This window comes from Ambystoma mexicanum, chromosome 3p, assembly GCF_040938575.1.
Source record: "Ambystoma mexicanum isolate Mex_15411 chromosome 3p, UKY_AmexF1_1, whole genome shotgun sequence".
Taxonomy (NCBI): domain Eukaryota; kingdom Metazoa; phylum Chordata; class Amphibia; order Caudata; family Ambystomatidae; genus Ambystoma; species Ambystoma mexicanum.
In genome coordinates, this window is record NC_090925.1 from 4489642 (window position 1) to 4511717 (window position 22076).

Sequence of the window (22076 nt, forward strand, 5' to 3'; positions counted from 1 at the left end):
TCTGTATTATCACCGGGACCCATTCTCTAATGCCACCCACAGGGCAGCAGTCAGGGCCAGCAGATCTGTAAGGACAGGATTGCTGTGGACACAGTATTATCCCCAGAACCCATTCTCTAATGCTACTATCAGGACTAACACAATGATGTACAGGGTCTACTAGAGGGTCTGCAATATATTCTTCTTCACTGGTATTACTGCGTTCCCCTGTTCTCCCCCTCCTCCTCCTCACCTGATGAGGTAGAATAATCCAACTTCTTTCTGCGGGAAAGTCTGACGTATGTTTTTTTCTTTTTTAGCAGATAGGGGCTGCCTCGGAAGGAAGCCACCGTGACTCCAAGATAGAGAGACCAACCGTGACTCCCCTCCGCGACAGCCAGAGGGGAAAAAAGCTGTTGGACGGAAAAAAAAAACCCTTGGTCCGGAGTGGGTGCAGGTGTGATGGAAATCCACTGGATCCGCAGCGATGTCTGGTAACTCCTCCGCCGAGGATACGGGGACCGTGAGGCCAACGTACCCGTGCTGACCGGCGGTCGATGGCAGCAGGAAAGCAGGTGAAACAACACAGTGCCTGGGCGGAAGAGACGAGAGAATACCAGGGAAGCAGGAGAGAACCAAGAGAGCGAAGGAATGAGCAACAGGGGAGGAGGCAACGGGGGCAATTGGAATAGCAGAGAGAAAAAACGGGAGAGCAAGCGGGCAGAAGGGAGGAATGGAAAACAGTCGCCGGAGGGCGTAATGTAGTCACAATAGGAAGGCAAACTAGTGCAGGCAACGGAACAGGAAAACAACTCAGTTGCAACGCGCAGAGCCGCCGACTGCCGTATGACGATATACGAACGGCAGCGGCCATCTTGGGAGACAACTAGACCGTGGCACGCAGAAGGGAGAAAACGTGACGGAACATTCTAATGGCATCCTTGTTTCCACCTTCTCCACAGACGCCAGTCGCCAGCGGCTGTGACAGTATGCCTCCTCCGAAGGCTTCTTCCTCCCGCCCTTCCAGGATGGAGTCGGTGAAACTTGCGTAATAATCAGCGAGAATGGATGTGAAAATGAGGTTCCCAGGTATCCTCAGAGGAAGGGTAACACTTCCAGTGTACGAGGTATTCAAGACGTCCCCGGTGATACCGGGAGTCTCGAATCTGAGAAACTTCATATTCCTCAGAGGCCGGAACAGGCAAAGTCCATAACTTGGGGGCTGCTTGCTTCCGAACATCAGACAAAAAAGGGCGTAGTAGAGATGAGTGAAACACAGGGTGAATCCGCATGAGTCCTTTTGGCAACTTGAGACGGTATGCCACTGGATTGATCCTTGACGTTATTTCGAATGGTCCGATGTATCAGGGTGACAGCTTAGAAGGTGGGACCCAACGAGGCAGGAACTTGGTGGACAGCATGATTTTATCTCAGCCTGGTACCTATTTCCGATGTTTATCGGATTGCTCCTTGTAGCGTCTGCTAGCCTTTATAAGTCTCTGACTGGCAGTGTTGTGGGCTTCCTTGATCTGCCCGAGTGTGGTCTCCAACGAAGGGATGTTAGACTCCTCCCAAAAAGCAGGTATAATGGACTATGGGTTGAACCCATAGGTACAGTAGAAAGGGCTAACACCAGTAGTAGTATGAACTGCGTTATTGTATGCAAACTCTGCTGTGGGGAGCAGGTCTACCCAGTTGTCCTGCTGCTGGTTAATGAAACACCTCATGTATTGTTCTAGGGTTCCGTTTAACCTTTTGGTCTGTCCGTTTGTCTGGGGATGAATTCCTGACGAAAGAGCTCTCTCGATACCCAATATGTTACATAAAGCAGCCCAGAATCTGGAGGTATATTGACTTCCCCTATTGGAAACAATCTTTTGGGGAAGCCCATGCAGCCTGAAAATGTCTTTAAGGAAGACGTCGGCCATAACCGAGGCTGACGGGATCTTGGCCAAAGGAGAAAAATTTGCAAGTTTAGAGAAAGTGTCCACGGTTACCATTATACAAGTGCAACCTCAGGAAACCGGTAACTCTACAATAAAATCTGTAGAGATGCATTTCCAGGGACCCAGAGGGACCGGTTCCTGTTGTAACAACCCTAATGGTTTCAAGGTGGAATGCTTGCTCTGTAAACCCACCATACAAGATTGAACAAAGGCCTGGGTATCAGCCTTCATGTTGGGCCAAAAAAAGATCTTTGTAGTAGTTCCAGTGTGCCTCGCACTCCTCGATGACCAGCTGCCTTGGAGTCGTGACACCAATGAGTGACCCTTCGTCTGAGACTTTGGGACGGAATGAACAGCCTTCCGTGGATGAAGTGTAGACCGTTCTTAGTGGTGACAGGTTGGTTTCCCACATTGAGTGTTGGTTCTTGGAGGATGGCTTCTCTTACTTCTTCCAAAAAACCGGTCACAGCAGATATGATCCGAGTACGAGGAAACATAAGTTCCTTACTGTAGGTAATGTTAACATCATCTCTGCGGGAGAGAGCATCATCAGCGACTTGATTTTGGAAGTCTGGAATGAATGTGATGACAAAATGGAACTGGGCGAAGAAATTAGCCCATCTAGCTTGACGGGTGTTATAACACTCTTGCTGCTTGAGTATTTGAAGATTTTTATGGTCCGTTCGTATCTGGAACGGGTGTAGGCTCCCTTGGAGCAAATGCCTCCACTCTAAACAAGCCAACTTCATAGCAAGAAATTATTTTTCTATGACAGAATAGTTGCATTGGCTTGGACTCAAGGTCTTGGAAAAGTAAGCCACCGGATGCTCGAGGTCCTTGTCTTTCTGAAGAAGAACCGCACCCACGGCTGCTGCAGAAGCGTCAGTCTCCAGAATGAAGGGTCGTAGTTGATCGGGTTGTTTCAAGATGGGGGCTGTACAAAAACTGTGTTTTAAACCGAGGAAACTTTCTTCGGCCTCATCGGTCCAGATGAAAGGTCCTGAGGACTTCTTTAGAAGCAAAGTGATGGGAAGAGTGAGTAGGGAAAACCCTGGTATGAACTTCCGATAGAAATTTGCCAGCCCCAGAAAACGTTGGATATCCTTAACCGAAGATGGTCATGGCCATGACAAGATGGCATCCACCTTCTTTGGGTCCATGGTAACCCCTTTGTCAGACAGGATGAATCCCAGGTAGGACCATGAGGATTGAGCAAATGCACACTTTTCTGATTTGACTAGAAGACTGTGTTGCTGTAGTCTGTGAAAAGCTTCCTTTACATACAGAGTATGCTCCTCCTGGCTCTGTGAGAAGACTAAAATGTCATCCAGGTAAACCATCGTGTTCAGATTCAAAAGGTCTGAAAACAATCGATCCATGAACCTCTGGAAAATCGAAGGTGTATTCACTAGGCCAAACAGCATGACTTGGTATTCAAACAGACCATAGGGAGTGCGAAATGCCGTCTTCCACTCATCCCCGGTTCTTATGCGGAGCAGATGATAAGCATTCCGTAGATCCAGTTTAGTAAACACCACGGAGCCCTGAACCGCCTCCAAAATCTCTGAGATGATGGGCATAGGGTAGCGATCCTTTATGGTCACCCTGTTTAACCCTCGGTAGTCGTTACAGGGCCGCAATTCCTTAGTATCTCGTTTGGGTATGAAAAACAGAGAGGCCCCTGCAGATGATTTGGAGGGTCTTATAAGTCCGTTGGCTAGGTTGTCATCAAGGTAGCTTCGGAGCACAGCCTTTTCAGATACCGAGAGAGGATACATCCTGCCAAAGGGAACCAATGCCTGAGGAACCAGGTCGATCCCACAATCCTCGGGTCGGTGTGGAGGAAGTTTGATGGGGATCTGTTCCTGAAAGACTTCTGAGAATTCAGAAAGGGGCTCCGGTATGCAATGAATAGAACTCCTTTCGACAGCAGACATGGTCTTCACAGTTTCAAACATGGGTTCCGGCAGGCATTCTCGTTGGTAGAAATCGGAGTGAAAACTTAGTAGATTCTTTGTCCAATCCACTGTAGCCAGCCTGCTTCCTGAGCCAGCCGATCCCCAGAATGACTGGAAAGTGGGCTGCGCGGATAATGTCGAACTTTATAGTCTCAGAATGCTGGTGAATGTATACTTGAATCTCCTCGGTGGTGTGAGTAATGAGCCCAGAACATAAAGGTGTACCATCCACCCATTCGACGTTTTGGTCCTCTTGTTTTTCAATCCTGAGCCGGCCCGCCTTATCTGCCCATAAGGTGTCTAGAAAGTTTCCCGCTGCCCCACAATCCAGTAGAGCCTGCGTCTCTATTTCCCTCTTTCAAAAACAGAGTTTGATGGCTATAACCATTATATGCAAATCTTCAGTCGCCTGAGAGGAAGTTACAGAGAGAGTGGTGTAGGAACAAGGCAATGCCCCTCGATAGTCTGTCCTACCGACTATCGAGAGCGTTCATTTCCCGATCTCCTTGGAGGCACATCAGGACAATCTCTCAACAGATGATTGGCAGCACCACAATACAAACAAAGGTTTCCTTCACGCCTCCTTTTCTTTTCTTCAGCAGTCAATGGAGCTCTGGTGGTTCCGACCTGCATGGGTTCATCCCGGACAGGTCGTGTTGCAGGTGAGGAGGCTGACGGGAGTGTATCCAAGAAAGGAGTTGGACCTCGAGTCTTCTTCTTTTCGTTCTTCCGTTCCGTCAGGCGGAAATCAATTCTTAGATTGGCTGTCAGAAGATCAGAAAAAGTCTCTGGACGAGGGATTCGGGCAAGTTCATCTTTAAGCTCTTTTCGCAAACCTCTACGGAAGATGGTGTACTGGGCCTGCTCTTGCCAGCCGGCCTCTGCTGCGAGCTTCTTGAAGGTGGAAATGTATGAAAGTAAGTCGGAGCTCCCTTGGCGCACATCCAGCAGGTCTTCACTAGCCACGTGCATGCTTTCGGCTCGCAGAAAGGTTTGTTTTAGAAGATCCTTGAAGGCAGAATAGTCCTGCAGAACCGGGTCAGAAAGGGATACCAACGGAGTGGCCCATGTCAAGGCGTTTCCCGTCATATGGGTGATCATGAAACCCACATTGGCATGATCTGTGGAAAAAGTGTTCTTGCGGAAAGTGAAGTGAATATTACAGGCTTCCAGAAATTCCTTCACCTTTCTTTCTGAGCCGTCGAATTTCCCAGAAACCAGGGGTAGCGGGGGCAAATCCGGTGTCTGTTGTTCCCTGGCAGCTACCCTTTGCTGGAGGGCAGCGTTGTCAGCCTTGAGTGCTTGAACTTCTGCGTTGAGGGTTTGGACCGCTGCCACTAGCTCTTGCAGCTGTTGTGGCATAGCCATATCTTCTTCCTGGCGTTGCAAGCTATCAGGACTAACACAATGATCTACGGGGTCTGCTAGAGGGTCTGCAATATCTTCTTCTTCACTGGTATTACTGCGTTCCCCTGTTCTCCCCTCCTCCTCCTCCTCACCTGATGAGGTAGAATAATCCCACTTCTTTCTGCAGGAAAGTCCGACGTATGGTTTTTTCTTTTTTAGTAGATAGGGTCTGCCTCGGAAGGAAGCCACCGTGACTCCAAGATAGAGAGACCAACCGTGACTCCCCTCCGTGACAGCCAGAGGGGAAAAAAGCCGTTGGACGAAAAAAAAAAAACTTGGTCCGGAGTGGGTGCAGGTGTGATGGAAATCCGCCGGATCCGCAGCGATGTCTGGTAACTCCTCTGCCGGGGATACGGGGACCGTGTGGCCAACATACCCGTGCTGACCGGCGGTCGATGGCAGCAGGAAAGTAGGTGAAACAACACAGCGCCTGGGCGGAAGAGACGAGAGAATATCAGGGAAGCCAGGAGAGAACCAAGAGAGCGAAGGAAGGAGCAACAGGGGAGGAGGCAACGGGAGGCAATGGGAATAGCGGAGAGAAAAAACAGGAGAGCAAGCGGGCAGAAGGGAGGAATGGAAAACAGTCGCTGGAGGGCGAAATGTAGTCACAATAGGAAGGTAAACTAGCCCAGGCAACAGAACAGGAAAACAACTCAGTTGCAACGCGCAGAGCCGCCGACTGCCGTATGACGATATACGAATGGCAGCGACCATCTTGGGAGACAACTAGACCGTGGCACGCAGAAGGGAGAAAATGTGACAGAACATTGTAATGAACAGAACATTTCCACCTTCTCCACAGACGCCAGTCGCCAGCGGCTGTGACAGCTACCCACAGGACAGAGTCAGGGCCGGCAGATCTGAGAGGACAGGATTGCCTGTGGACACAGTATTATCCCTGGTACCCATTATCTAATGCCACCCACAGGACAGCAGTCAGGTCAGGCTGATCTGGAAGGACAGGATTGCCCGTGGACGTAGTATTATCCCTGGTACCCATTCTCTAATGCCAACCACAGGGCAGTAGTCAAGGCTGGCAGATCTGTAAGGACAGGATTGCTGTGGACACAGTATTATCCCTGGGACCCATTCTCTAATGCCACCCACAGGACAGCAGTCAGAGCCGACAGATCTGCGAGGACAGAATTTCCCGTGGACATCGTATTATCCGTGGGACCCATTCTCTAATGCCATCTACAGGATAACAGTAAGGTTCAGCAGATCTGGAAGGAGAGGATTGCCCATGGGCACAGTATTATCCCCAGGACCCATTCTCTAATGCCACCCACAGGACAGCAGTCAGAGCCGACAGATCTGCGAGGACAGAATTTCCCGTGGACATCGTATTATCCGTGGGACCCATTCTCTAATGCCATCTACAGGATAACAGTAAGGTTCAGCAGATCTGGAAGGAGAGGATTGCCCATGGGCACAGGATTATCCCCAGGACCCATTCTCTAATGCCACCCACAGGACAGCAGTCAGGGCCGGCAGGTCTGGGAAGGTCAGGATTGCCTGTGGACACAGTATTATCCCCAGAACCAATTCTCTAATGCTACCCACAGGACAGCAGTCAGGGCCAGCAGATCTGGGCGGACAGGATTGCCCGTTGACACAGTATTATCCCTGGTACCCATTCTCTAATGCAACCCACAGGACAGCAGTTAAGAGCCGACAGATCTGGGAGGACAGAATTTCCCGTGGACACAGTATTATCCCTGGTACCCATTCTCTAATGCAACCCACAGGACAGCAGTTAAGAGCCGACAGATCTGGGAGGACAGAATTTCCCGTGAGCACAGTACTATCCGTGGGACCCATTCTCTAATGCCATCTACAGGACAACAGTAAGGTTCAGCAGATCTGGAAGGAGAGGATTGCCCATGGGCACAGTATTATGCCCGGGACCCATTCTCTAATGCCACCCACAGGACTGCAGTCAGGGCTGGCAGATCTGGAAGGACAGGATTGCCAGTAGATGCAGTATTATCCCTGGTAGGGAGTCCTCCTGTCTTGTCATGATTGATAAACATTATATGAAGGTAAAGATAATTGTAAACTTGATTGCAACTCTATAGTAGAGCCGCACTGTTAGGCGGAAACCTGTGCAGTTCCCTCTGGGACCACTGCAAAAGATTTAGGACTACAGGCGTTGGCGGTGAACCCACTTGGTAGCAGTCTGTAGCACACAGATTGACTTGGTAGCTGTGGCTGAGCAGTCAGACTTCTCTCAAGAAAAGTTGAGCAGTATGTGGAGTATACAACATAGGGCAATTCTTCACAGCAAGACAAGCAAACACGCAGCAAGGCTTAGTGTAAAGATATTAAGGTATTTATTTATAGCAGAACATCTATGAAAAACACTAAAGCAAATCACGGCAAACAAATCAAACACTATTAATCTACGAAGTAGAAAACGATCAATCCCCCTAGCAAAATATCGACAACTCTAGGTTCTACCGGTACCACTTATTTTCAGACAGAGGTGTATACCTCAACCTAGATGACACTCGAATATTAGATAGGACGGGAGAGAAAAAGATAGGCAGGTTATGAGGTCAAAACAGTTCAATCCTATGCGGATAAAATGCAAGGCAGGAAGGCAAGAATCACAATAGATCGTAAAGTTCAAAGGCCAGGCCCACTCGGGGAGAGGCAAGGTGCGATGTCCCAAAAAGTCTCTAGTGGAGATGCATTCAAGTCTTTATAGCAAATTGTTATCGGCAGATTGAACCAGTTCAGAACAAAGAATGAGCGCAGCTTGGAGGCGGCCCAACGGAACGGAGAGGATTAAGACACCTCACTCGAACCGAACGAAAGGGAAGCCAGGCGGACACGGTACCTTGTTGTGGAGGGCAGCTCCGGCGGGGGCAGTTGTTCCTTGTGGTGGATGCACGTCGGGTCTTGGCCAAGAGTAGAGATGATCTCGTCGTCGAAGGAAAGTGAAGTCCGGTGCACCACCAGGGAAGAGACCAGCCGCGGAGTGCTCCGTCACAAGGCACCACCTTTTGGTCGCGGTACAGGGGTAGGGGCTATCCGGTTGCCGAGGTGCTCTGCACGGGCAATTCGACCACTGCGTCCTGAGGCGAATAAAAAGTGAAGGGGACTGGTTGTTCCCACCAGCCAGGGGAAGAGACTCTCCGGCAGGGAGATCTCCTCTGTCGTCGGGAAGTGGTGAGTCGGTTCCGCAGGGCTCCACCGGAGGTGTCGTCGTTGCAGGTCGGCTCAGCGTTACCCCCGTCGGATTCTTAGGTCCTGTGGCGACTTCTGAAGATCCAGTCCCAAAAGCCCTGCTTTTATGCAGAAGACCCCCATTCATTCAGCCTAGCTGTCAATCAACACATGCTAAGTGGTGAGCGGGAAGGCTCACCACCTGGGCCAATCACTCCAGAGTGCGACCTGAGTTGGCAAGGCAACTCGGTCCAGGGTGCCTAAACCCCCTCACGCACCCCTGAGGTAACCCAGACAGAATGGCACCACTTTGGAGGGTCTCTGTACAGAGGCCCGCCAAAAGTGGAACAAAGGGCTCGACCTTTGGTTTAGGAGTCACAGAGACGAACACAGACGCCATTTTAAAACCGAGTTCTGGCAGAAAATACCACTCGATAAACTTATTTAAGAAAAGTAGACCGGTGGTACGTCAGAGATTAATGAGAAAAAGTATCAATCTCCAACAATGGGACGAATCCCATAGGGTTATGTTCGGGGTCGAATATAACAAGTAGTTTCCACTGCCACCAGCCAAAACTCGACGAGGGGGGACGGGACAGTGCCCCCTCGAGTACCAGATCCAGGAGTAATCGAATTACCCCTACTAGTACGTCCACAATAAGATGGTTGGTACTAGTTCTGTTAGTAAATTTAGGTCTAGTAAAGCCAATGGTGACTTTACATGCCCGGGGAGACAGTAGTCAGTCCCCGGGTATGCAGTCTATGGTGGGGTTCCGCTAGGACACCCTAGCGCTACGGCACGTAGGGTGCAGTGTAACACACATAGAAAAACATATGAGACCCTATGGAGTAAAAGACCCCATAGCCCATCGAACACATTGACATTTCAAAGGAATTACACACATACATGTCCAAGAGTGGAGGAAAAGAGTCTCACTCTTGGCAGGATGGAAAAAAACAAACTCCAGAAATCCAGCAAAGCTGCTGGGGGACTCACTAGGTTAGGAAATTCAGCCTAAACAGAGAATTCTCCCTAACACGCACGTGAGCTCGCCTGGAACTAGACTGGGGTCAAGTTCTTTCTTGCTCTGGTATTCGTAACCTTGTGCCAAGGTCTCAAGGTGTGCTCCGACAACGTTAAATACTAATAACAAAAGTATAGATCAAAGAGCGGTGCCCACCCTCACTCATTCTGATACAAAGAGACAACCCTACTGCTCTATGTTATGTACCCCATGTTTTCAGAACCAGGTACATAGTGTGTCCCGAATCGATGGCATTAAGTAAACAATGTTCTTCACTTCCAGAAGAGCAGGGTGTGCAATGCTGACATCCACCACCAAAAGCGAACAACGGTAACTAATTACTGCTTGTACTTCCCACCTAAAGTCATTCATTAATGTATGTTTTCATTTGTGATATGTATTAGGTCTCGAAATTGAGATTTGATGAGCAGGAGCTAAAACCAGCTGCTGAGTGTCAGACATCTTCCAGTAGACAGCTATTGCTAGAGAACCAGGAGCACGACCACAGCACAGAGCTATTTCTGGAGAACCAGGTGCGCGACCACAGCACAGAGCTATTGTGGGAGAGCCAGGAGCACGACCACAGCACAGAGCTATTGCGGGAGAGCCAGTAGCGTGACCACAGCACAGAGCTATTGCTGGATAACCAGGACGCAACCACAGCACAGAGCTATTGCTGGAGAACCAGGAGCGCGACCACAGCACAGAGCTATTGTGGGAGAGCTAGGAGCGCGACCACAGCACAGAACTATTGCGGGAGAGCCAGGAGTGCAACCACAGCACAGAGCTATTGCTGGAGAACCAGGTGCGCGACCACAGCACAGAGCTATTTTGGGAGAGCCAGGAGCGTGACCACAGCACAGAGCTATTGCGGGAGAGCCAGGAGCGCAACCACAGCACAGAGCTATTGCTGGAGAACCAGGAGCGCGACCACAGCACAGAGCTATTGCTGGAAAACCAGGAGCGCGACCACAGCACAGAGCTATTGTGGAAGAGCCAGGAGCACAACCACAACACAGAGCTATTGCGGGAGAGCCAGGAGTGCGACCACAGCACAGAGCTATTGCGGGAGAGCCAGGAGTGCGACCACAGCAAAGAGCTATTGGAGGAGAGCCAGGAGCACAACCACAGCACAGAGCTATTGCTGGAGAACCAGGACCGCAACCATAGCACAGAGCTATTGCGGGAGAGCCCAGAGAGCGACCACAGCACAGAGCTATTGCAGGGGAGCCAGGAGCGCGACCCCAGCACACTACAAATCTAACTTCCACATGAGATTCACACTTGAACTTTTTCATAGCACTCAACTCACATGCTTTCGGCAGGTATCACCCGCCTTGCAAACAGCTGACTAACCCACCAAACCTCCTGCACGCCCATTCGTTTCAATGGAGTCTCACCCGCCAAAAACAAAATTGGGTGTTTTCACCCGCCTTTGCGACGCAAATGGTTGAGAGCTATGCTTTTTGCCCATTATGTACGATCCATTGTATTTAAATGTGTCCTAATTTTTTTATTTAAATTTTAATAAACTCAAATTTAATGTTGCATGTACATGTCTGTAAGTCACTAATTGTCCTGGGGAGCTCCTGGCAACTGTGGGTTTTAAGCTAACCAGGCTCTCCGAGGGCAGAATCACGATCTAAATAGCTCCAAGCTCCCGGCAATTTCGAAGCCTGCGTACGCTACTCATTGCGTAGCGAACATATCCCGGCAGTGAAAAGAAAAGATTAGACGGGTAGGGTTAAGGAGGAGTGAGGGGAGAAGAGCTGAGAAGGGAGGTGGGTAAGGAGTGGTATCATGACCTTTCGCAGTGAGAAATACAATCTAATGTACACACTTTCAAGTTGTTTCCACTCTCATTTCTCTAAAACGCACAGAAACAGAGCTAGCCAGAATGCAACATGGTGTGGCAGTAAACAACAGGACTGTGGAGCTAAACGGCAGGGCTGTGGGGCGAAACGGCAGGGCTGTGGGGATAAACGGCAGTGCTGTGGACAGGTCTGTGGGGCTAAACAGCAGGGCTGTGGAGCTAAACGGCAGGGCTGTGGGGCTAAACGAAAGGGCTGTGGAGCTAAACGGCAGGGCTGTGGGGCTAAACGGCAGGGCTGTGGGGCTAAACGGCAGGGCTGTGGAGCTAAACGGCAGGGTTGTGGGGTGAAACGGCAGGGCTGTGGGGATAAACGGCAGTGCTGTGGACAGGTCTGTGGAGCTAAACGGCAGGGCTGTGGGGCTAAACGGCAGGGTTGTGGGGCTAAACGGCAGGGCTGTGGAGCTAAACGGCAGGACTGTGGAGCTAAACGGCAGGGTTGTGGGGTGAAACGGCAGGGCTGTGGGGATAAACGGCAGTGCTGTGGACAGGTCTGTGGAGCTAAACGGCAGGGCTGTGGGGCTAAACGGCAGGGCTGTGGGGCTAAACGGAAGGGCTGTGGAGCTAAACGGCAGGGCTGTGGGGCTAAACGGCAGGGCTGTGGGGCTAAACGGAAGGGCTGTGGAGCTAAACGGCAGGGCTCTGGGGCTAAACGGCAGGGCTGTGGGGCTAAACGGCAGTGCCGTGTAGGGACTAAGCTGTTAGATCTCCTTTGGGTTTTTCACGTTCAAGATTTAATAAAGCCAGACAGACACACCCTTTAAATAAGTGGTATACTGTGGGGCTCGCCCCGAAGGATGTGCGGGGGCTGGTGGGGGTGCACTTCCAAAAGGGAGCCTGGTCACTGCTTTTAATAGAAAATATAAGCAACTATAGCATCTGGGGGAGGGCAGCAGAAACATTTTTATTAAGGGGAGATCCTCTGCAAGAACATGTTTACAGAAGGGGGGCCTCAGCATTACAAAGTTTGAAAAGCACGGCTTTAAACAGAGCCCGTGTGAGAAAGTAGACCAAGTGGGGACATTTTTTAACAAGGATATACATCCTTTTGCTGTGCATGATGGGAATAAAATGTTCAGTCCCTGGAAAGAATTCAGACAGCTCTGTAATGCTGAAAAAGTCTTCCTTCAATATTCAGTCTCATTTTCATTTCCCTGGAGTCTGTAACAGATTTGAAGGGGGAGGGGAGGAGGGGGCTAGTCTTGCGACGATGTCGCACGTGCCAACGTGCCCTGTTCCATCTGGCTAACTTTGCATTCTGGGAATCGCAGTCCCGGATAGCGCCGTGGTGACTACAAGTCCCAGCATGCAAGATAAAAGCAGGACTGCAATAGGTTGGCATGTGTGGGATCTCCCCCCTGCGAATCCTCATACATGCAATCATGCCCCCATTTCAGTAGACACCTGGCAGTCCAGTCCTACCAGTCCAGTCCTGGCTTTAACTGGGGAGCATGCGTGAGAAAGCAAAGGTAAAACCCGGACTGGATTCCTCTCTTCTGAATGGAACGGGGCTCGTTGGCACGTGCGAACCCCCCCCACGCCTGCCTCCTGGTTCTCAGGAGGTGGACTTGGGGGCTCGGTCCCCACAAGACCCAGCCACAGACCCCCCCCCACCCCCCGCGCGCCTCTCGAGGCAGCCTCTATGCACTAGAATCACACTCCAGTCCCGGCGCCTGCAAATGATGTCCTTTAACCCGGATGCGGCTCCATCCGTGCAGCGCCCCCTGGCGGAGCCTCGGGGATGGGCACCTGACACTCAGCCCCGAGACGTGTTGCCACGTGACTGCTCCCCAGACCGCACCCCCAGCAACACCGTGCGCCCCCCAGCCTTCAGTGATGACGTCAGCAGCGCCCTGCTCCCTGCTATGGCAGTTTAGGAGCAGCACAGGGCGCTGCAGGGGGGGGGGGGAGGAGGGGCACAGCACCAGAGCTCTGACCCTGCTTTCTTGTATAATTCTGACACTTGCAGTTTTTCTAAATTTCAAACGGCAAAGAAAACACCACAAATCCCAGAATCCAAAGCAAAGGGAAGAAGAGAGGACTGGGCGGCATTCTCACGCATGGCCACGAGGCGCTTGAGCGCGCTGCAGCGCAGGTCTAAAAGCCCCACATAGGGCTACAAGAGCACCACAAAAGTCTAAAGAGCACCGCACAGGGCTACAAGAGCCCCACACAGGGCTAAAGAGCACCACACAGGGCTACAAGAGCCCCACACAGGGCTAAAGAGCACCACACAGGGCTACAAGAGCACCACACAGGTCTAAAGAGCACAGCACAGAGCTACAAGAGCACCACACAAGTCTAAAGAGCACCACACAGGTCTAAAGAGCACCACACAGGGCTACAAGAGCACCAGACAGGTCTAAAGAGCACAGCACAGGGCTACAAGAGCACCACACAAGTCTAAAGAGCACCACACAGGTCTAAAAAGCCCCACACAGGGCTACAAGAGCCCCACACAGGGCTACAAGAGCCCCACACAGGTCTAAAGAGCACCACACAGGGCTACAAGAGCACCACGCAAGTCTAAATAGCACAGCACAGGGCTACAAGAGCACCACAGAGGGCTACAAGTGCACCACACAGGGCTACAAGAGCACGGCACAGGGCTACAAGAGCACCACACAGGGCTACGTGAACACCACCAGGCTATAAACCTGCATGGGCTACAGAGCACTCCGCACAGGATTGTACAAACACCACATAGATAGGAGTGAGCATAACAACCGCAGAAGTAGTATTCTTCCACACAGAGGAAGTAGATTTAATGTACACCACATGCACAACAGCAGACAGTCCTCTTTCTATGTGCATGCATCAAAATTCCCAATTCGAAAAGACGGATCTAAACAGAGATGAAGTGACAGTTAACCAATCAACAGAGAGTGCAGCACCACACTCCCACTGGGAATGTTGACCCCTCTGCCTGCATGAGGGGACCCTACCATACTGTGCAGGGAGAGTACCTTTGTATCTGCATCGTGCGGGGGCTCTTCTCCGGTGGGGGCTGCCGCCTGGGTCACCGGCTCCACTGCCACATCCGGACACCGCTCGGAAGGGATCCCATAGCTCATGCAGTTCCTGAACTGGACGTAGTGGTACTGGGGGTCGTCTCCCCACCAGCCGTACTCTCCCGTCCCATCCCTGGGGCCCCGGGCCTTGTCTTGACCATCCTCAGTGGCCGCCATTACTGCTGGGTGCATCCTATGCTGATCGGTGGCCCTCTGGCCCCCCGGGGGCCCCGTGTGCCTCCGAGGCTCCCCCCAGGTTGGGTGTCTCCTCCAAGGGAAGAGGCTGCTGTACACTGATACACCTATTTATAGCACCCTCGACGGGGGCATCACGTGGCTCAAATCTGAGCTGCTCTTGGCCGGAGTGAACTTTCCAAGGATTGAATATCAGGTGTGCAAGGGGGGAATCCTAGAGGAGTCGCAGAGGAAGGAGTGCACCGAACAGGACGCAGAGAGAGGGAGTGGTAGAGGGAGGGCACGGAAGGAAGAGAGACCAGAGATGGGGGCCGGTTGGCCTGGGAGGCCTTCAAAGCTTCCACTGGGGGCAGGAACCGAAAGAGGGCAGGTAAGGGGTGATACCCTAGGAGAGGAGAGGAAGGAAGCTGAAGGGTGAGTGTGAGGAAAGGAGAGAGGATAAGGAACGGCCTGATGTGGATAGGGACTGTACATTGTTCAGTCTTTTTTTTAGAAAATCTTTTGACGAAAAAACGAATCGAAAAATATAGGGGGGGGGGTGGGAAAGGACATATAAGGAGTAGGAAGTTGGGAATAGTGAACAACAATTGGGAACGGGATATGGGGTGGAGATGTCATTTCACCAAAATGCCAGGGGTAGCGGAAGTGACATCACATGACCCTTGACCTCTGATGACATCACAGAAAGTGATGTCATTTGACCCCACCCAAAGTGTCATCACAGGAAGCCATGGAACGCAACCTTTTACCCCTTGACAAAACAGGAAGTGGCATCACATAGCATTGTTCTTAAGAACACTATGAAAAATATGGTTACGATATCACTGTAATGTGTTGTACATTTCATACAAGAATGGATCGCCATATGTATCTTTAATATCAGTGTGTATAGGTCCATGTTACCAAATTACTGTGAATGCAAGCAGACGTTCAATGCCAAATGATAATGATGTGTTATTATACAGCACTTACACATAAGCACTTTATATAGAACACATATACATACAATATCACCCAACCTGTGTTGGTACTCACTTATCAACCTCAGAAGGATGAAAGGCTGCGTTTACCCTGCCGGGAGTCGAAACTGCAACCTGCAGATCACACACACATTTCTGCAGGGAGTGCTCAACCCACTGAGCTATCTAACCGGCTATAGCTTTCAGAAAACCAGCCAGTACAGAAACAAAGAGCCACATGCTTCTGGCCACAGCCCAGAAATCACAATAATAAAAAAACATATTTTTTAAGGGGTAGCAAGGGGGATCTCAGGGGTCGCAGGTGCGACCCCTGGCAACCCCTAAATGACGTCCCTGATCTGGGGGGAGAGGGGGAGCACCTACAAAACAAATAAAAAAAATGTAATTCTTTTTTTCGTTAAAACATTTTCACACAAAATAACATTGAATAAAAGACTTGATGTAATAACATAGAATCTATAGGGTGGGCTGAGTGTGTATGGCTCGGGAGTGACAGGAGAGAAGAGGAGGGGTGCAAGAAATACTCAGAGCCATTTACCTTTCGGCTCATGCCAAGCTTAGAGCCGCACGTCGCCTGGGGAGGACTGGGGGGCTGGTGGGGGGGCTTTATTGGCAACGCTCTTAACATTGAGCGTTAATCAAGTGAAAAGCCTGCAGACTTCGCTGTGTAGTCAATCGTCCAAAGGCACCCACGGGAGTGCCTAGCACAGCTCATGTTACACCCTCTGCTGTAGCATTGCTGGCCAGCTGCACACATGTGACACATACAGCATATGCAGTGTAACTCCAGTTCCACCCACATGGATCTGCGTGTGCAACGGTTCTATAACACACAGATATACACACTCAGGTAAGACGCCCCGCTTCCTGTACAGTTGCGCCCATGTGTCGCATGGAGCTGACTCCACTCGCAGCTGTCCTGTACGTTAACATGAGCTCATCTCGAACTGGCAGTCTCTGCAAGGACAGTGCAGGCCCGCGCGCATGTTTTGAATGCATGGCACTTGTACACAGCACAAAGTTGAATGCACAACTGCAAACCCACTAGTCCCATGCCTAACTCAATGGACTTTAGCAGCGTGAGCTTCCTCCAGCCCTGCCCTGTCATTGCTAAAGAAACTCAGCAGTGTAAGTGCTCTCTGCAATAGCTTTGCCCCGAGTAGCAGCTTGCCAGTTATGTAGGGTCTTGGCAGGGTGGGCCTGTCCTGGCCTACAGTACCAGGGCAGTGTTCCTCGCCTTCAGAGGTACACTGTCAGTGCAGTAGCAATCTAGCAGTGTAAGCTGCCCCTATGTTCATATCTGCCTACAGTGGTGGTGTGCTTTGCCAGTGTGATAGGACTCCAGCAGTGTGAGCCTCCGACACAAGAACACTGTGTCTAGCAGTGACATGTCACTGGCCTGGGACTCCACTGTGGGGTGGCCGCAGTGATAGGCCCCCGTATCACTGATGGCGGTATTATCGGTTCAGGGGGGGGGAGGAGGGGGATGTGTCATTTTAAACCTTCCTGTGTGGATAGACCGAAAGGGAACCTTCCATTTCAGGGGCACTTGGGAGCATTGAGGGGTCCTGCACAGACTTATACAAGCATGAAAGAAAGGGGCTATGACCTGACCAGAGGGGGCAGCCTGAGAAGAGGGAAAGGGATGGTGACAGGACAGTGAAAGGTGAAAGATTGGGTCATGGTAAAGTCCACTGGCCAAGCTGGGCTCCCCGCTCATGCCTGTCATTATTGAGAAAAGTCACAGATGCCTCTAACGTCATTGGGTGGGACCGGTTGGGAGTGGGCGGGAGCGGTTGGGAGGGACGCTCCTCTACTTTTTAATGAAGTTTTACTGTTTCTATACTTTTATTTAAAAAATAAACCGTTCTGGAATGGTTTCGCTTTAGAACAGGAGTGTAGGAGGCAGTTGAATCTTGCACTTGAGTCACTGCACGGTCCCTTACACAGCAGCGCATTTGTTTGGGGCATGGTGATGGGGGTTGTGGGGAGCAGGGGTGTTGCGTAGTAATACGCAGTTCTACGCATGCGTGTCCCATAACGAAGCTCGCGCATGCGCGTTTGAAATAAAGACGGTCCCGCCCGGCAGTTCGCGCCGGAGACCAGAGCAGCAACACGTCTCCGGCGTGTCTCTTAGCGCGCGCTGCGTGTGTGTGTGTGTGCGCTTACAGGTGGGGCCTGCCATCGCCCCACACCATCACACTGGCGACGAGGACGGCGCAGGAGCAGTCCTCCGCTCCGGTAGCATCCAGAGAGGAGAACGCTGCTCCGTGTTGGCACGGGCTCACACGTGTGGCCGGCGGCCATTTTGGATTGAGCACAGAACGCAGTGGTTGTGGCCCGTGAGGGTGCTCGTGCGCCACCTGCAATCCACACCGAGTTTCAGTGAATTTTTGGATCCTCCACAGCCTGTGCAGCTGCAAGGTTGTGGCAGTCTGCCAAGACAACAGAATAAAAAGAAGAAAAGAGTGGCACCAGTGAAGATACTGCGCCAAGGGTGTTCCGGGGCCCGGTCTTAGAAGCAGTTCAACGTACTCCTGTAAGTACCATGCAAGGAAATGGGAGAAGAAGATGAACAGGATGGTGCTCCTGCCCCCATCCCTCACAGGGTGAGCAGTACACTGGCCCCCATGCCCGAATTTGATACCACGGGCCCACCTTCCAAGTTGGGGCCTAAATGGCTCCTGTGGGTGAAGAGGTTGGAGATGTTCTTCACAGCCTCGAGGATCACGGAGGACGAAGAACGAATTGCAATCATGGTGTACTCGGCAGGGGCCGAGGTGCACAAGATATATGACTCTCTGAACATTCCGGTGGCGACGTATGCGGCAGTGAAGCTGGCGCTCCGAGATCATTTTCTGCCAATGGCGAATGTAAACTTTGATAGATTTGTCATGAGTGCGGAAAGACAGCGAGAGGAAGAGTCACTGGATCAATTCTGTGCACGACTCAGAGTTCTAGCAAGCTCCTGTAGATGGGGAAATGAAGAGGAGATGGTTTGTAACCAGTTCTTGCAGGGCTGCAGCTCTGGTAAACTGAGGAGGCAGGTATTGAGGGAACCTGGCTTGACCCTACAACAGATTCTGGACACAGGAAGGGCCTATGAGCTGGCTGACGCGAGGGGTGCGAAAATGGACTCAGCCACGCATGGGAGGAACGAAGGTGAGGCTTTTGTAATTGGCCGCAATAACCCAGGAAAGTCAAGGTGGACGTCAAGAGGAGGTGATAACCCGGGGGGGCCGAGCAACGGCCCCTCGTGTCAATATTGCGGGTATGACCTGCCACATGCGGGCGACTGTCCAGCCAAATCGAGGACCTATGGCCGGTGTAACACCCCAGGACATTATGCTAGGGTGTGCAGGGCATCAGCACCTGTCACCGCGTCGCGAGGGCCCGAAAGGGTTGCCAGAGGCGGCGCTCGGAGAGTGAGGGGTATATCATCCATTGAACAAGGCGTACAGGACCTGAACATCGCCGAGGAGGAGGAGGAGGAAGACGAAATCTTCTTCATCTCGAGCATAGCTGAAGGCCCAGGCAGGAGAAGACAACCCAAGTGCACAGTGAACATTGGGGAGACACCAACACCGGTCTTGATAGACACTGGGGCGTCCGTCTGTGTGCTGGCGACGGAACACTACAACGCACTCCCTGGTCCACCAGGCCTAGCAGAGTCCACAGCACGGATATACGCTTTCGGAGGACACACACCGCTTCCCATCCAAGGAGTATTCGTTGCTCCAGTCACTCACGGACAAAGTAGAATAAGGGCAAGATTCTTTGTCACAGATGTGAGCCCGCATTCCCTTCTGAGTTGTGCTGCGGCTGAGACATTGGACCTAGTACACTTCTCATTTGCAGTCTATCACACCGACTTGGACAATTTGTTGAGCCGTTTTGAAACGATATTCCGAGGAATAGGGAAACTAAAGGCTGACCCAATACGCCTCCACATCGATGGGTCTGTGAGACCAACGGCTCTAAAGCACTGCTGCGTCCCTTTCCATCTGAGGACACAGGTGGAACGCGAGCTGCAATCCCTGATAGACAAGGACATAATTGAGAAGGTAGAGGGCCCCGATCGTGGTAGCCCCAAAGCCCAAACAACCGGGTGCGGTACGCATCTGCATGGACATGAGGCTTCCTAACCTAGCGATCAAAAGAGAGCGCCACATAACACCCACCCTGGACGACATCATTGGGGAGCTTCAAGGGGTGAAAGTCTTCTCAAAACTGGATTTGAGGTCTGGGTACCATCAGTATAGCTCCACCCCGAGTCAAGATACATCACGACGTTTACGACGCATGAGGGGTTATACCAATATAAAAGACTCAGTTTTGGTATCTCTTCCGTGGCAGAGGTCTTTCAGAACACCATCAGGGGAGCCCTGTCCGGACTCAAGGGAGTGATAAACATGTCTGGTCTTTGCCCGTTCCGAAGCTGAACACCTAAAGCGCCTGGAAAACACACTGGTGAGGTTGCGCGACTTAGGGTTGACACTACACAAAGAGAAGTGTGAGTTCTTGAGGGACAGGCTGGAATTTTTCGGATTCGCTTTCCACCCGGGGGGCATATCACCTGATCCTGAGAAAGTGAAGGATATCTGGGAAGCGACCCCGCCAACAACACCTTCCGAAATCAGAAGCTTCCTGGGTATGGTGACATATTGTTGTCGCTTCATCCGCGATCTAGCCTCCCTGTCGGAGCCCCTGAGAGCGCTAACCAGAAACGACATCGCCTGGAACTGGGGGGAGAAAGAACAGAGGGCTTTCGACAACATCAAAAGTGCCCTATCGGAACAAGAAACGATTGCATACTTTAATCCGGATCGGGAGTCCGAAATTGTCGTCGATGCCAGCCCCGTAGGACTGGGGGCTGTCCTCATGCAGGCCGACAATCAAGGAACCATGAGGCCCATCGCATATGCCAGCAAGGCGCTCACCGAAATGGAGAGACGGTACTCTCAGATCGAGAGGGAAGCTCTAGCCATCTTATGGGGGTGCAAGCACTTCCGGATATATATCTTGGGAAAACCGGTCGTGGTGGTAACTGACCACAAGCCTCTCATCCCGATCCTGTCCGGAACATCATCCAAACCGCCACCTAGAATAGAGAGATGGATGTTGTCGTTAATGGAGTACGGGGTCAAACTGCTGTATCGACCAGGCCCTGACAACCCGGCAGACTACGTGTCCCGCCATCCAGGTGTGGGGAGGCCAAAAGACACAGTGGAAGTGGCAGAGGGCGTTGAAGCGATACATCTTGCGGTTGAATCGGCGCTGCCCGTTGCCCTATCCCGCCAGGAGATCGCCGAAGACTCCAACAGGGACGAGACATTCGCAAGGATCAAGGTTGCCATGGTGAATGGAGAATGGCGTGAGGTACTCTAGGACAACTCACGAAGGAACGCAGGGGCTCAGAAAGACCTGCAGGCCCTCTGGAAAGCGCGCCATGAGCTCTCGGTAGCCAAGGATGGCCTCCTGCTAAGGGGTCACCAGATTCTCATCCCGAGAACACTGGTTGACAAGGTTCTGCTGCTCGCACACAATGGGCACCAAGGGATGGCCAAGATGAAAGCAAGACTGAGACTCAAGATCTGGTTCCCGACCTGGAAAGCAGAGTGGAGGAGTTCATGAGACGGTGCATCCCCTGCCAAGCAGCCCACCCGGTGGAGAGGGCCCCGCCGATCCAAACCATGGAGAGAAGTGACCAGCCATGGGAGACGGTCCATGCCGACTTTGGATCCACCGGCCGAGGGCTCTACTTTCTAGTGGTGACAGACCAATGGTCCCGCTATCCGGAGGTTGAACTGGTGGAGTCGACGGCGAGTGACCACACCATCATGGCACTGAGAAAATGTTCACCACGCATGGTTTCCCGGTGGAGCTCTGCTCAGACAATGGGGCGCCATTTCGGGGGCAAAGTTTTGCTCAGTACTGTGAGGAGAGGGGAATACGCCATGGGAAAGTCACACCGCTCTGGCCAAGGGCAAACGGGGAGGTAGAGCGCTTCATGCGAACGCTAAATAAAGTGTTCCGCATATCAGCAGATGGCGGCGCAGACCTCCGACGCAACTTAGTGGACTTCCTTCGCGAGTACTGCTCGACCCCCCATCAGTCAACCGGGGTCGCCCCTGCCGAAGCGCTCTTCAAGCGTGTACCGAGAGGGCTCCTGCCCAAAATGGAAGGCCGCCAGCCGGGGGAGATTGAAAAGGATCAAGTGCGAACAGAGAGGGCAGTGAGGAATGAAAAGGAAACGACCCGGAGGAAGCTTTCGGAGAGGCCGATTGCGGTGGGGGATACCGTATTGGTGCGAAACAGAAGAGCAGAAGGAAAGTTGTCGTTAACCTACGAAACCCAGCCGTTGGGGGTGACACATGTGAAGGGCTCGATGGTCACAGCGGCCAACGCACGTGGAACTGTCACCCGGAATGTCTTGTTTTTCAAGCGAGTGGGGTCTGCCGAAACTGATGAAGTCGACCCTCTGGCATCTGAGGCAAGCGATGAACCGCCCCTGAGACCTGATGGACTGGCCGA

At 51.8% G+C, this 22076-nt stretch overlaps 1 protein-coding gene across 1 annotated transcript in view; it reads right to left on the reverse strand.

Moving 5' to 3' along the window:
- Nucleotides 1-14631, reverse strand: part of CLCN1 (chloride voltage-gated channel 1) — a 1282884-nt gene extending 1268253 nt beyond the window's left edge. Inside the window, exon 1 of the mRNA XM_069650302.1 lies at nucleotides 14323-14631. Within this exon, the coding sequence (XP_069506403.1) occupies nucleotides 14323-14559 (237 nt within the window). The 5' untranslated portion in view covers nucleotides 14560-14631. The remainder of the gene's footprint in view (nucleotides 1-14322) is intronic.
- Between the last annotated feature and the right edge of the window lie 7445 nt (nucleotides 14632-22076).